At 51.5% G+C, this 12660-nt stretch overlaps 1 protein-coding gene across 4 annotated transcripts in view; it reads right to left on the bottom strand.

Annotated features, from left to right (window-relative positions):
* Positions 1-2717: 2717 nt before the first annotated feature.
* Positions 2718-12660, bottom strand: part of ATP7B (ATPase copper transporting beta) — a 76307-nt gene continuing 66364 nt past the window's right edge. For all 4 annotated transcript variants that reach the window (XM_062194251.1, XM_062194254.1, XM_062194252.1 and 1 more), the window contains exons 17-22: positions 12394-12537; positions 11160-11302; positions 9582-9785; positions 9381-9498; positions 6659-6761; positions 2718-4988 (exon numbers count right to left, since the gene is read on the bottom strand). In XM_062194251.1, coding sequence (XP_062050235.1) covers positions 4712-4988; positions 6659-6761; positions 9381-9498; positions 9582-9785; positions 11160-11302; positions 12394-12537 — 989 coding nt within the window. In that variant the 3' untranslated portion in view covers positions 2718-4711. The remainder of the gene's footprint in view (positions 4989-6658; positions 6762-9380; positions 9499-9581; positions 9786-11159; positions 11303-12393; positions 12538-12660) is intronic.

Below are 12660 nucleotides of genomic sequence, written 5' to 3' on the forward strand. Positions count from 1 at the left end.
TCAGCCGCTATGCTGGGTATTCTTTTTTTTTTTTTTTTTTAAATTTATTTGACAGGTAGAGTTATAGACAATGAGAGAGAGAGAGAAAGGTCTTCCTCCCGTTGGTTCGCTCCCCAAGTGGCCTCTACGGCCGGAGCTATGCTGATCCGAAGCCAGGAGCCAGGTGCTTCTTCCTGGTCTCCCATGTGTGTGCAGGGCCCCAAGCACTTGGGCCATCCTCCACTGCCCTGCTGCGCCACAGCAGAGAGCTGGACTGGAAGAGGAGCAACCGGAACTAGAACCCAGCGCCCATATGGGATGCCTGTGCCGCAGGCGGAGGATTAACCAAGTGAGAGATGGTACCGGCCCCTGGGTATTCTTAAAATAAAGGTCACCTTTATTAATTTTGGTTCCTTAGTAAACTAGCGGGATAATTTGGGGAGCTATTTTTTGACAGATGCCATTTCAAAAAATCCAGAATTATTATTTTTTAAAGATTTATTTATTTATCTGAAAGGCAGAGTTACAGAGAAAAAGAGGGATCAAATGGCTGCAACGGCCAGTTCTGGGCCAAGCTAATGCCAGGAAAAAAAAAAAAAAGGCAAGAAATCCAGCTCCCTGCTAATGCACCTGGGAAAGCAGATGGCCTGAGTACTTGGGCCCCTGCACTCACATGGGAGACGAGAATGGAATTCTTGGCTTCAGCCTAGCCCAGACCTAGCTGTTGTGGCCATTTGTGGAGACGAACCAGTTGGGTGGAAGGACTCTCCCTCTTTCTTTCTCTCTGTTGTTCTGCCTTTCAATTAAATAAATCTAATAATAATAAAAAAAAAAGTGGAATCCTTTGCACAGGTGTATCAACCCTCCCTTTCCACAGAGACTCAGGCATACAACAGGAAGTGCCCACCACTGGGCATGAGGTCCTCCAGGGTAGGCAGTGCACGGCACCTGCACATGGCATAACCCAGGAGTGACCAAGCAGCCATGCAGCCACACCAAGCCTCAAGATAACCATTTCAATGATTCAACATAAAAACACTGCTGTCAGGACATTAGTATATCAAAATGTGATAAACGATTGTGTCTTCAGGAATATCTGCAGACTACAATTAGGGAAAAGTTCTAAAGCAGACAGTTTGTGTCAATGGTGACTTTATAATGTCCATTTCCTTGTTAAGGAAGGTGACCACATGTGCGAGTTTGCCTCAATAGCCCTGGTTTATACTAGTTATCCAGGTACAACTATTAACAGTGACTCTTTCTGGGGCTGGCACTGTGGCATAGTGGGTAAAGCTGCTGCCTGTGGTGATGGCATCCAATATGGGTGCCAGTTCAAGTCACAGCTGCTCCACTCCACTTCCAATCCAGCTCCCTGCTAACATGCCTGGGAAAGCACTGGAAGATGGCCCAGGTGCTTGGAACCCTGCACCCACATGGGAGACCTGGAAGAAGCTCCTGGCTTTTGGCTTTGGATTGGACCAGCTCCAGCCACTTTAGCCATTTAGGGAGTGAACCAGCAGATGGAAGATCTCTCTCTCTTCTTCTTCTTTTTTTTTTTTTAATTAAAGATCTATTTTATTTATTTAAAAGACAGAGTTACAGAGAGACATAGAGAGAGAGAGAGAGAGAGAGAGAGAGAGAAAGAGGTCTTCCATCCACTGGTTCACTCCCCCAGATGGCCACAACGGTCAGAACTGAGCTGATCCAAAGCCAGGAGTCCGGAGCTCTTTCCAGGTCTCCCACACAGGGATTGGAGCCAAGGACTTGGGCCATCCTCAGCACATCCCAGGCACATTAGCAGGGAGCTGGATCAGAAGTGGAGCATCTGGGACTCAAACCAGTGTCCATATAGGATGCCAGCGCTGTAGGCTGGGGCTTTAACCCACTGCACCACAGCACTGACCCTTTTTTCTACTCTTTAAGTGTTCTGGTTTGGATGCTAAATTACACTGTCACTTCCCTTAAGGTGTCACTTGCTTAGGGTTCCCTGGCTACCCCAAGATGCCCACAGAGCTTTCCCAATGGAGCCCCTTGGTCCAGATTTTTGCATTTACCTCACCACTCCTCTGGGTCAAGAAACCCAAAACATGTCCATCCTGGTTGAGATGTGTTTGAGAACAGCCTTTTGTAGACAAAGACCGTAAAGCCCAGAATGAGCAGGGTTGTTCTCTGGTGTCCATGGACTGGGGGGATGGTTATGGGGTGGCTCCAGGACCCCTCTCTTGGTTACCAATACTAGAAGATGCCCAAGTCTCTAACACAAATGGCATACTACTTGCATATAACCTACATGCAACCTCCCATATTCTTTCAATCATCTCTAGATTATTTATAATGCCCAAAACAATGCCTACACAACACTTCATTCACATGAATTCAGTGTGTTACTCAGTACATGGCAAATTCAAGTCTTGCTTTTTGGAACTTTCTGGAATTCTTTCCGATCTGAGGTTTGCTGAATCCACAATGTGGAACCTACAGACATACAGGGCCAATGTTACTGGTCTAATTTAAGCCTGTGCCACCAGTGGGGCAGCTGTCTTTCGGAGTTCTCCCCAGCACACCACAGAGGCAAGCTGCCTTGGGGAGAGGGGCTCCCACCAGTGCTGGGGAGGTCATTACCTGGGCCCTGGATATCCTCATGTCCCCTTCAGAAGGCACTGGGCCATGCCAGAGCTTGCATGGGTGTTCACTGAAGACACGCACCCCACTCACAGACAGAGCCACCCAGAGGCAGGTTTTTACAGGAAGAAAAATAAACTTTATTCTAACATTGTATGGAAAGTTTCTGAAGTAGAAATTGCTATAACAAAAAAAATACCTTATACTTTGAACATCTATAAAAGGTTATTTTCTGTACAATCATATAAATATTTTCACATCTATATATGAATATGAAGCCTATGGTCCTAAACGTTTTAAAAATCAATACAATTAGTATTCAGACGATGATTAGCCTAGTTAGAAAACAAATATTCCCCGAGCAAGAATGAAGTGAGGACATGACTAGGGACAGAGAGGGGGAAGGGGCGGCAGAAGTGGAGGACTGAAAACAATAAAAACCCAACAAATACCCTGCACTAGGATTTTAGACGATAAAACCCAACTAAAACTGTATCACATGCAAGATGAAAGTGCGACGGCCTGTGAGCCACTGCACGCTAAGTTGACACAACGAACACTTGTATGTCACCTGCCACATCTGTTCTTCCAGGACCAAGAACCTTTTTCTCACTTACTCTTATCAAGCAGATTGAGAGTCAGGTAGCAGCAGAACTAAGCAAAGCCCTCAGGGCTCACAGATGCACGTGCTCAGATATTGGCGGTGTGGTCCTGAGCAAGATATGTAGCCTCTCTGAGTCTGCTTTCTTGCCTGGGATATGTGGACAGCGGCTGGTTTGTTGGGAGGATCAGCGGTACCACCTGAAAGTGCTAACACTGCCCTTAACGAATAACTGGAATCATCTTGTGTGGGACAGAAGGGCTTCACCTTGGAATTCAGAGCCTAGTAGTCTGCTCCCATGTGGTCAATCAGCACCAACTGCAGAGGCTAAAACTGAACCTACTTCTGTCCCTCTACTGTCACACACTCACCAAGAACCGCAGGCAGGCAGGAAGTTGTGACCACCCCTTTCCTAAGGTGCCCACTCAGCGTGCAGGAGACAAGCTCACGAGAACAGAGCCTTCCAGCAGTACAATGCCAGGTACCCCAGCGACATAAACTGCCAGTCACATGAAGAACGTGCAAGCAAAGCTCCTAGGGCCCCGTGGGAGGTTCCGTTTCAAAGCACCACAAGCTGGGTGGGGACACATGAGGACCTTGGACCCCTCAGGAAGCTGGGTTTGGGCCCTCGGGTCAGGTTGTGAGCCCTCACTCCGGAGGTCAGCAACAGGACTCTGCTCTATGGGAAGAGATGCCATAGCACAACAGAGAAGAGGCTCATAAGCAAGACAGAACTCTCCTCCACTTGCAAAGCCATGTGGCAAACTCTCCGGCCAGAACAGTGGGGGGGGGGGGGGGGGGAGTGAGAACATGAGTACGCACAAGGGGGCAGATTCCGGTGGGAAGCACACAAGATGACATTGGCAGAACTGTGGCCGCAGGGACTGTGAAGCCATGGTCCTGTCCTCAGAGATGACGGCTGAGGTGGGGGTTGGGGTGTGCATCCCAGCATCAAGCGCACAAGACACGAAAGGCAGACTGAGCCACAGGAAACAGCAGGAGCCCTTGAGGTAAGCTGTGGTCTCAGACACCAAGGCCTAACAGTGTTGTCAGAAAGAGCCCAGGAGCATGTTTATGGGAGCTCTCTGGGGAGGCCCAGGGGGTTTTTGGTCCTGATGAGCCTGTTTCTCATCTCACAAGCAGTCGCTCTCCCCACCCCCCCAACCCCCAAATTAGCAGCAACATCTGTAAGGAGGGCGGGCTTTGCTCCGTCTCGAGTCCAGGCAAGGCTCCTGACGAAGCCCATGTTAGCAGGACCGCATCAGCAGGACCCAAGCTGGGCAGTCCTATCTAGGCTGACGGCAGCCACGCCTGCGCAAGGCCAGGTGCTGCAAGGTGGGGTAACCAGAGAAACCGTCCAGAGTGCAGTCCTGTGGCTATTGGCAAGCTTTGCCTAGCCTGATGTTCCCTGTTCAGTTCAACCACAGGGAGCGGACAGAGCCCCTGTGAGAGAAGCCCAGGCCCAAAGGGAGCTGGAACCCTGTGCTGCACCTTCCCCATCCAGGGTCGTCAGATGTACTGCTCCTCGTCCTGGTCATTCAGGAGCAGCGACCACTTGTCCCCAGCATCGTCCGCTGCAGGGCTGTGCCGAGACAGCCTGTCAGATGTCAACGAGGACAGAGACACCTGGCTGACGTAGCTGACCTGGTCCCACGATGTGGCCCTGGGGGAGTCGCCGCGTCGCCGGTCATCCATGCCGACGTGCACACTGACCTGGGACGCAGTGAGGGGCTTCATGCGCCCATGGGCCTGGGCCTCGTACCTCTCCACGTCGGGCTTCTTGTAGCTGGAAAGCAAGAATCCAACAGCATCTCAGTTATTCCAGACACAAGACCCGAATTTTTGAAGCCTGGCAAAGGCCTCTCATCTAAGTCTGTCAATAACATGCAAAATCAAAATCTCATGGAGGGGCCGGCACTGTAACACAGCAGGTAAAGCCGCCGCCTGCAGAGCCAGCATCCCATATGGGTGCTGGTTCAAGTACCGGCTGTTCCACTTCCGATCCAGCTCTCTGCTGTGACCTGGGAAAGTAGTAGAAGATGGCCCAAGTCCTTGCGCCCCTGCACCCCATGGGAGACCTGGAAGAAGCTCCTGGCCCCTGGCTTCAAAATGACGCAGTTCCAGCCGTTGCAGCCAACTGGGGTGTGAACTAGTGGATGGAAGATCTTTCTCTCTCTCCCTCTGTTTCTCCTTCTCGCCATGTAACTCTGACTTTCAAATAAATCTTTAAAAAAAGGAAAAAAAAAAACCCCTCATGGATGGGTCCGGGGTTGTGGTACAGTAGGTTAAAGCTGCAGCCTGCAGTGCCAGCATCCCATATGGGTGCTGGTTCAAGTACCAGCTGTCCCTCTTCCGATCCAGCTCTCTGCTATGACCTGGGAAAGCAGAAGATGGCCTGAGTTCTTGGGTTCTTGCAGCTGAATGGGAGACCCGGAGGAAGCTCCTATCTCCTGGCTTCGGATCAGCTCAGCTCTGGCCATTGCAGTCATTTGGGGAGTGAACCAACAGAATGGAAGACCTCTCTCTTTCTGTGGCTCTACCTCTCTCCGTAATTCTTTCAAATGAACAAAATAAATCTTAAAAAAAAAAAAAAAGAAAAAAAAGAAAACCTCATGGGTTTGAGAGAGAAGGAACACGACACTCCTGTGATTCCGGGAAAGTTCACCTGATTAAGAACGTTCCTAAGCACACAGTAGGCTGCCACTGATTTCTGCTAAGTGAACACATGGATAAACAAGTGATCAGCTTTTTTATATTTTTTTATATTTTTCTTTTTTTTTTATTTTATTTTTTTATTTTTTTTTATTTTTGACAGGCAGAGTGGACAGTGAGAGAGAGAGAGAGACAGAGAGAAAGGTCTTCCTTTTGCCGTTGGTTCACCCTCTAATGGCCGCCGCGGTAGCGCGCTGCGGCCGGCGCACCGCGCTGTTCCGATGGCAGGAGCCAGGTGCTTATCCTGGTCTCCCATGGGGTGCAGGACCCAAGCACTTGGGCCATCCTCCACTGCACTCCCTGGCCACAGCAGAGGGCTGGCCTGGAAGAGGGGCAACCGGGACAGGATCGGTGCCCCGACCGGGACTAGAACCCGGTGTGCCGGCGCCGCAAGGCGGAGGATTAGCCTGTTGAGCCACGGCGCCGGCCGTGATCAGCTTTTTTAAAAAGCAAACCTGATAATTAACAGGGACCCCATGTCTGTCTGATGGTCACAGAAACAGCCCCTGAGTGAGGACAGCCAGCGCGTGACACGTGTTAGGCAGGATAATCCCTCACTTGAGTATAGACAAACCCCTAGACAACTCACAGGGGGCTCCCCTCATGAGCATACGTGGGGAACAAGAGCTCACGCTGGGTTTGCCCCAGGCCAGCACACCAGTGCCCCCCAGTCCGCCGCAGACAGGGGAGGGAATGGCCTTGGGGGGGGGGGGGTCTCCTGCAGACGCCCGCCCTAGGACTCACCACTTGAGCTGCAGAGAAGACAGCACCACGGACACTGACGAGGCTGCCATGGCTGCTGAGCCCATCCACGGCTGCAGCACGATGCCGATGGGCATGAAGACACCTGTGAAGGGGGCACAACTCACACCACCACCTGGGGCAGAACCAGGAGCTGCCCCAGCACAGAGGCCGGGACCCCCAGCTGCCCTGCGGAATCCTCTCCCAAGTACTCCGAACACCCCACAGGTGCCCACGGGTCTCAGAGCTGAGGCTGTCCTGGAAGGCTGGACTCTGTGCTGCCGCTGTGAGGCCCTGGGTTTCCTCTGCCTGCTCTGCCCTTTCCACAGCAGTCCACGTGAGCGCCCGTATCACCCGTTCCAGGGAGGCCTCCAAGGGAGCAGGGACTCACAGTGATGGGAGGAGCAGGGGCAGGGGAGGAGGGAGCACAGGAGGAGGTCCAGGAGCCACCCGGAGCTACAGTCCTGCTGGGGACAAAACACTGCTGATGACCACAGCCTTTATATACACGTTATCTGACCTCCAGGATTTCACAGCACCTTCTAAGAGAGAAATCAGAGTTAGGTTCCAGGACAGAACCAGGAGACCCAGGCCAGGTACTGGCAACTCTCTTAGGCAGAAGCTCAAAGAGTGGGGGAAGTGAGTCCTGAGCTGGCTCTGAGGACAGAAACAGACTCACTGGGCTCAGGACGCTGAAGTGGACTTGCTAATCTCTGTTACATGAGTCACTGCTAACCACCTGGACACACAAAACAGAGGAAGCTGAGGTAGAGATGTCATGCTTAAAAACTTCAGTTCAGGGGCCGGCGCTGTGGCACAGCCAGCATCCCATATGGACGCCAGTTCAAGTCCCAGCTGTTCCACTTCCAATCCAGCTCTCTGCTATGACCTGGGAAAGCTGTAGATGGCCTAAATCCTTGGGCCCCTGCAGCCGCATGGGAGACCCGGAAGAAGCTTTTAGTTCCTGGCTTCAGATCAGTCCAGCTCCAGCCATTGCGGCCATTTGGGGAGAGAACTAGCAGATAGAAGACTTCCCTCTGCCTCTGTAACTCTGCCTTTCAAATAAAATAAATAAATCTTAAAAAAAAAAAAAAAAAAAAAACACACACACAACTTAAGGTCAGGACAGACGTTTGGCCCAGCAGATAAGCTGCTTCTGTGTGGGCACACCTGCATCCCACCTTGGCCTGTGCTCCAGCACCAGATCCACTCCCAGTTCCAGCTTCCTGTTAATGCACGTACACCCTAGAAGCAGCTGGCTTCCCACCACTCATACGGGAGAGCTAAACTGGGTTCCAGGATCCCGGCTTTGACATGGCCTCGTCCTGGCCATTGTGTGCATATGGTGAGTAACTCTGTAGAAGGGAGCTGTCTTCCTCTGTTTCCTTGTTTCTCAAATTAATAGGTAAAAATTTAAAATTTTTTAAATTAAAAATTAAAACTTCAGGTCTCCTTAGGCTGTGGAAGAATGCTGTCTTGCAAAAGGATCTGGAACTTTTCCCTGCCTGGCTGCACAGGATTTGAGCAGGGAAGTAGGGAGGGTAGGATCACAACAGCAACAATCAATTTTTTTCCAGAATCATCTGCATGACTCAGAGCGAGGTTTGGGTGGGATTCACATTTAAGGTAAGGTTCTAAAATACCCATCACTGTACCTAGCATAACTTTCAATATTCTTTTTCAGGTTATGTCTTAATAAATGGGTTGGAAAATCAGGCCCAGTAAATAACAATCAAGCATATTACTCAGCTTCCTCCTAGAGAGTGAGTGAAGGGCCAGGGTCTTCCCAGAAATGCATCATCTACCTATAGATGGGCTTAAAGTCCGTGGAAAATGGAATGAAAAGGAAACGCAGTTTTCCATGAACTTTGGAAGCCCCTCCGTATGAAGCAGGGAATATAACAAACTACCCTTCTAAAATGCTTCAGAGGGCCAGGGTTATGGCATAGCGGGCTAAGCTACTATCTGCAAGGTTAGCATCCCATATGGGTGCCAGTGTGAGTCCCAGTTTGCTCCATTTTCTTTTTAAAAAATTTACTTATTTGAAAGTCAGAGTTACACACAGAGAGAAGCAGCGGCAGAGAGAGAGAGAGAGGTCTTCCATCCACTGGTTCACTCCCCAATTGGCTGCAAAGGCCAGAGCTGCACCAATCCGAAGCCAGGAGCCAGGAGCTTCCTCTAGGTCTCCTGCGCGGGTGCAGAGGCCCAAGGACTTGGGCCATCTTCTACTGCTTTCCCAGGCCATAGCAGAGAGCTGGATCAGAAGTGGAGCAGCCGAGACTTGAACCAGCGCCCATATGGGTGCTGGCACTGCAGGAGGCGGCTTTACCCATTACACCACAGCACCAGCCCCGTACTCCACTTTAAATCCAGCTCCCTACTAGTGTGCCCGGGAAAGTAGTAGGTGATAGCCCCAGTACTTGGGCCCCTGCCACCCATTTGGAAGACTCAGAGTTCTAGGCTCCTGGCTTTGGCCTAGCTCAGTGCCGGCTGAAGCAGCCACTTGGGGAGTGAACCAGTAGACGGGAGATCTCTCTGTCTCTCTTTCCCTTACTCTCTTCTCTCTTTGTAACTCTGCCTTTCAAATAGAAATAAATAAAATGCTTCCAGCCAGCCAGCCAGAGAGGTGGTCTCCTCACTCACTTTAGTAGGGATTCAGCAAAGAGAATCCTTTCTGGCCTCAGCCAGGGTCAAAGGTGACATGGCTGGGGAGGGCTGCCCCTACCTGCCGCGATGGGTATCCCGACCAGGTTGTAGATCAGCGCCAGGACCAGATTGACTCGTATCCTCCGGACAGTCCTCTTGGAAAGGTGAATGCTGGCCACCACGTCCAGCAAGTCATTCTGCAGGAGAGGAGTGCGTGGTGAGGGAGGGGCCTGTCCCCCAGCCCTCACCACTCCCACAACCTGGACGTGGCAGGGCTCACTCTGATGAGGACGACGTCGGCAGCCTCGATGGCGACATCAGTGCCGGTCCCGATGGCAATGCCCACATCGGCCTGGGCCAAGGCCGGGGAGTCGTTGACCCCGTCTCCCACCATGGCGACCTTCTTCCCCTCGTTCTGGAGCTCCTGGACCTTGGCCACCTTGTGAGAAGGCAGCACCTCCGCGAAGACCTTGTTGATGCCAACCTGAAAGGAAAGGAAAACCGTACTCGGTGTTGGCGGGAGATCCTGAACAGTAACTGAAGCCCGTGAGTCACGACGGTCCCCGTCCCCCCTCAGCCTCCAGGTCCGGTCACTCACGCCCATCAACCATGTCCTACAGATTTAAGGGCACGGGGTACATGTGTGCCCTGCTCCCACCCCAACTCCCTGCCCTGGCTTAGCAAACAGCCCCCTGGCTGGCCTCCCTGTCCAGAGACGGGCCTCTTCTCCACCTGCTGTCCTGCCATCTCTGGTCACGTTCCTCTCCTGCTTCAAGTCCTCTGGCAGATCCCACCCTTTGCCCTAAGGACAGTCTCTGAACTTGCAGGATTTTGCCTTCCCACATGCCTCTGTGTCTGGCCCTTGTCCCGCAGCCTGCAGCTGGTGCCACACGGGACACAGCGTTATTCAGCAACCCATGACTTCTCCAGGTGGCCTGCTTCTCTGTAGCCCCAGGGGATGCTCCTGCAGCCTGTGCTGTCCTGGAAACTTGTTTTCTTCCTACTCCTCCCCCATTTCTTCATCTGACTGACTCCTGACCCAAGCCTCCTTTCCCTTGGGACATCCCCTGCCCCTCCAGCCTGGGAGCTGAGGTGCTCCTAGGCAGTTCTGCTGGAGCACTGAGCACTCAGATCCACACCAGGTCCTGAGCCCACCCTCCGCGCAGGACCATGAGCCCCTGAGGACAGGCCCCTCTTCACTCTTGCTGCCTGCCACTGTGCCTGTCACATCTGTGCTTGTTGAATGGATGAACACGTTTTAACCTGGTAAAGGGGGGAAACATACTCAATCCACCAGTAGTAAGCAGGGCCTGCAAACCAGAGGTAATCTGCTTCCCTCAGAAGTAGCACCTAACTCAAAAACAGCTCTGGACACATTAGGGCAGGGGCAGTAGAGTCTCAAGAATTCCCTGGGGCGCCAGTGCTCGCAGGTAGCTACCCAGCAGTGCTGTCGTCACAATCAAGGGTGCAGGAGAAACACCCAGGACCAATTCATTCACCTGCGGCACACAGCAGAGAAGAGCTGAGCCCATAAGACGGTCCCTTAGCAGGAAGGTTAGAGAGTTTCTGTTTTAGCCCTCAAGCCAGGACCTTCTTGGGGAATGGTTAGAGAACTCTTTCCAGAAATGCTGGTCCCAGACAAGATCTTTGCAGCAGCGCCACAGCAGCCTCGTGGGAGACACTGCACAGCTCACAGCAGAGAGCACATGGGGAGAAAAGATCCAGTGAGGGGGAAACAACAGAAGCCCAGCCAAGTGCCTGAGGCACTGGTGTTTATTTTTCCCCCTGAACTATTTCTGTGAGCTTCACACCACCTGTAAGTTTAGAGGGGGGAGAGGTCCCCAGCCCTGGGCTGTACCTGCGTGGCAATGGCTCTGGCTGTCTTCCGGTTGTCTCCCGTGATCAGAACCACATCCACACCCATGTTTTTCAGTGTGTGCACGGCCAGGGCGGCCTCGGGCTTGACAGAGTCTGCGATGGCGATCATGCCGCATAGCACACCTGCGGCAAACCCCCAGTGAGCGACAGAACACAGCTGTGCACAACAGCTGTCATCACACACAAATCCAGATCGTCAAGGTGTACACACCATAATTTGGTTTTAATTCTTTTTAAAAAATTTGCACATTTACATATACACATAGAAGCATGGCAGGACTATCAAAATGTTCACAGTAGCCCCCTGAGGGGTACAATCATTTGTCTTTTTCTTTCAAAATTTTATAATTTGTCTTATTTTGAAAAAAGAGAGTGAGAGAGACAGATAGACAAAAAAAGCACAAAATATTCCACCCACTGGTTCATTCCTCAAATGCCCCACAACAGTCAGGGATGGGCCAGGCTAAAGCCAGGAGCCCATATCTCACTCTGGGTCTCCCATGTGGGTGGCAGGGACCCAACCACTTGGGCCATCTAGACCAGAAAAGGAGCAGCCCACACTCGAACTGGCATTTCCACATGGGATGCTGACGTCGTAAGTGGCAGCTTGACCCCCTGTGCCACAATGCCAGCCCCTGTTCCCCATATTTTAATAGCTACTATGCACTGAGTTCTTGCTATAGGTCAGGCACCATGATCCTTGCAGGAAACTGGGAAATTCAGAGGGCTGTAAAGAAGAAGACGAGAGGTGGGCTTTTGGTGCAGCAGTTAAGTCACTGCTGGGGATGCTCGTGTGCCACATCAGTCTTCCTCTCCCGATTCCAGCTTCCTGCTAATGCGCACCCTGGAGTTAACCTTTCTGGGAAGTGAATTCATATTTTGTCTGCAGAAATGAGAAGGGTAACTCTGGACTGCCAACATGGACAAAAGCAAGGATGATGGTGAAGAGAATTTACAATTCCAAGAGCAAGAAGGTCAATGCCAGAGCAGAGCTGGCTGTGGAAAGATGGAGCTGCTGTGGAAAGATGGAGCTGGGGAGAAAGAAAGGACCTCAGACTGAGCGAAGTACAAAGAGGGCAGGACCACCTTCTGGAAAACAGGCCCAAAACTCAAAAGAGAGGAAGATTTATTAAAAAAATTTAAAGGTGGTCATTGTCTGACATCCCCAGGAAACTGCATTTCTGAGCAGAAGGAAGGCAGGAGAAGGGAGATACCATCAATAGCCACCAGGATGGCCGTCTGTCCCTTCATCTCATGGTCTGTCATGGCGTCACTGATGTCACTGGAAATGGTTAAGCCATTGCGCCTCATCCACTCGCGGTTTCCAATCAGCACACAGAAGGTCTGGGAGGCAGCATCTATTGCAAACACACTGAAGTTACTCACAAATAGAAGGATTTCACCATGAACTAAAAGCCAGGGAATCTGCAACAGCAAACTAGCCATTTAACCATTCTGAAAAACTGTAACCTCTTGTTACG

The sequence above is a fragment of the Lepus europaeus genome, chromosome 6, assembly GCF_033115175.1.
Source record: "Lepus europaeus isolate LE1 chromosome 6, mLepTim1.pri, whole genome shotgun sequence".
Lineage (NCBI taxonomy): Eukaryota > Metazoa > Chordata > Mammalia > Lagomorpha > Leporidae > Lepus > Lepus europaeus.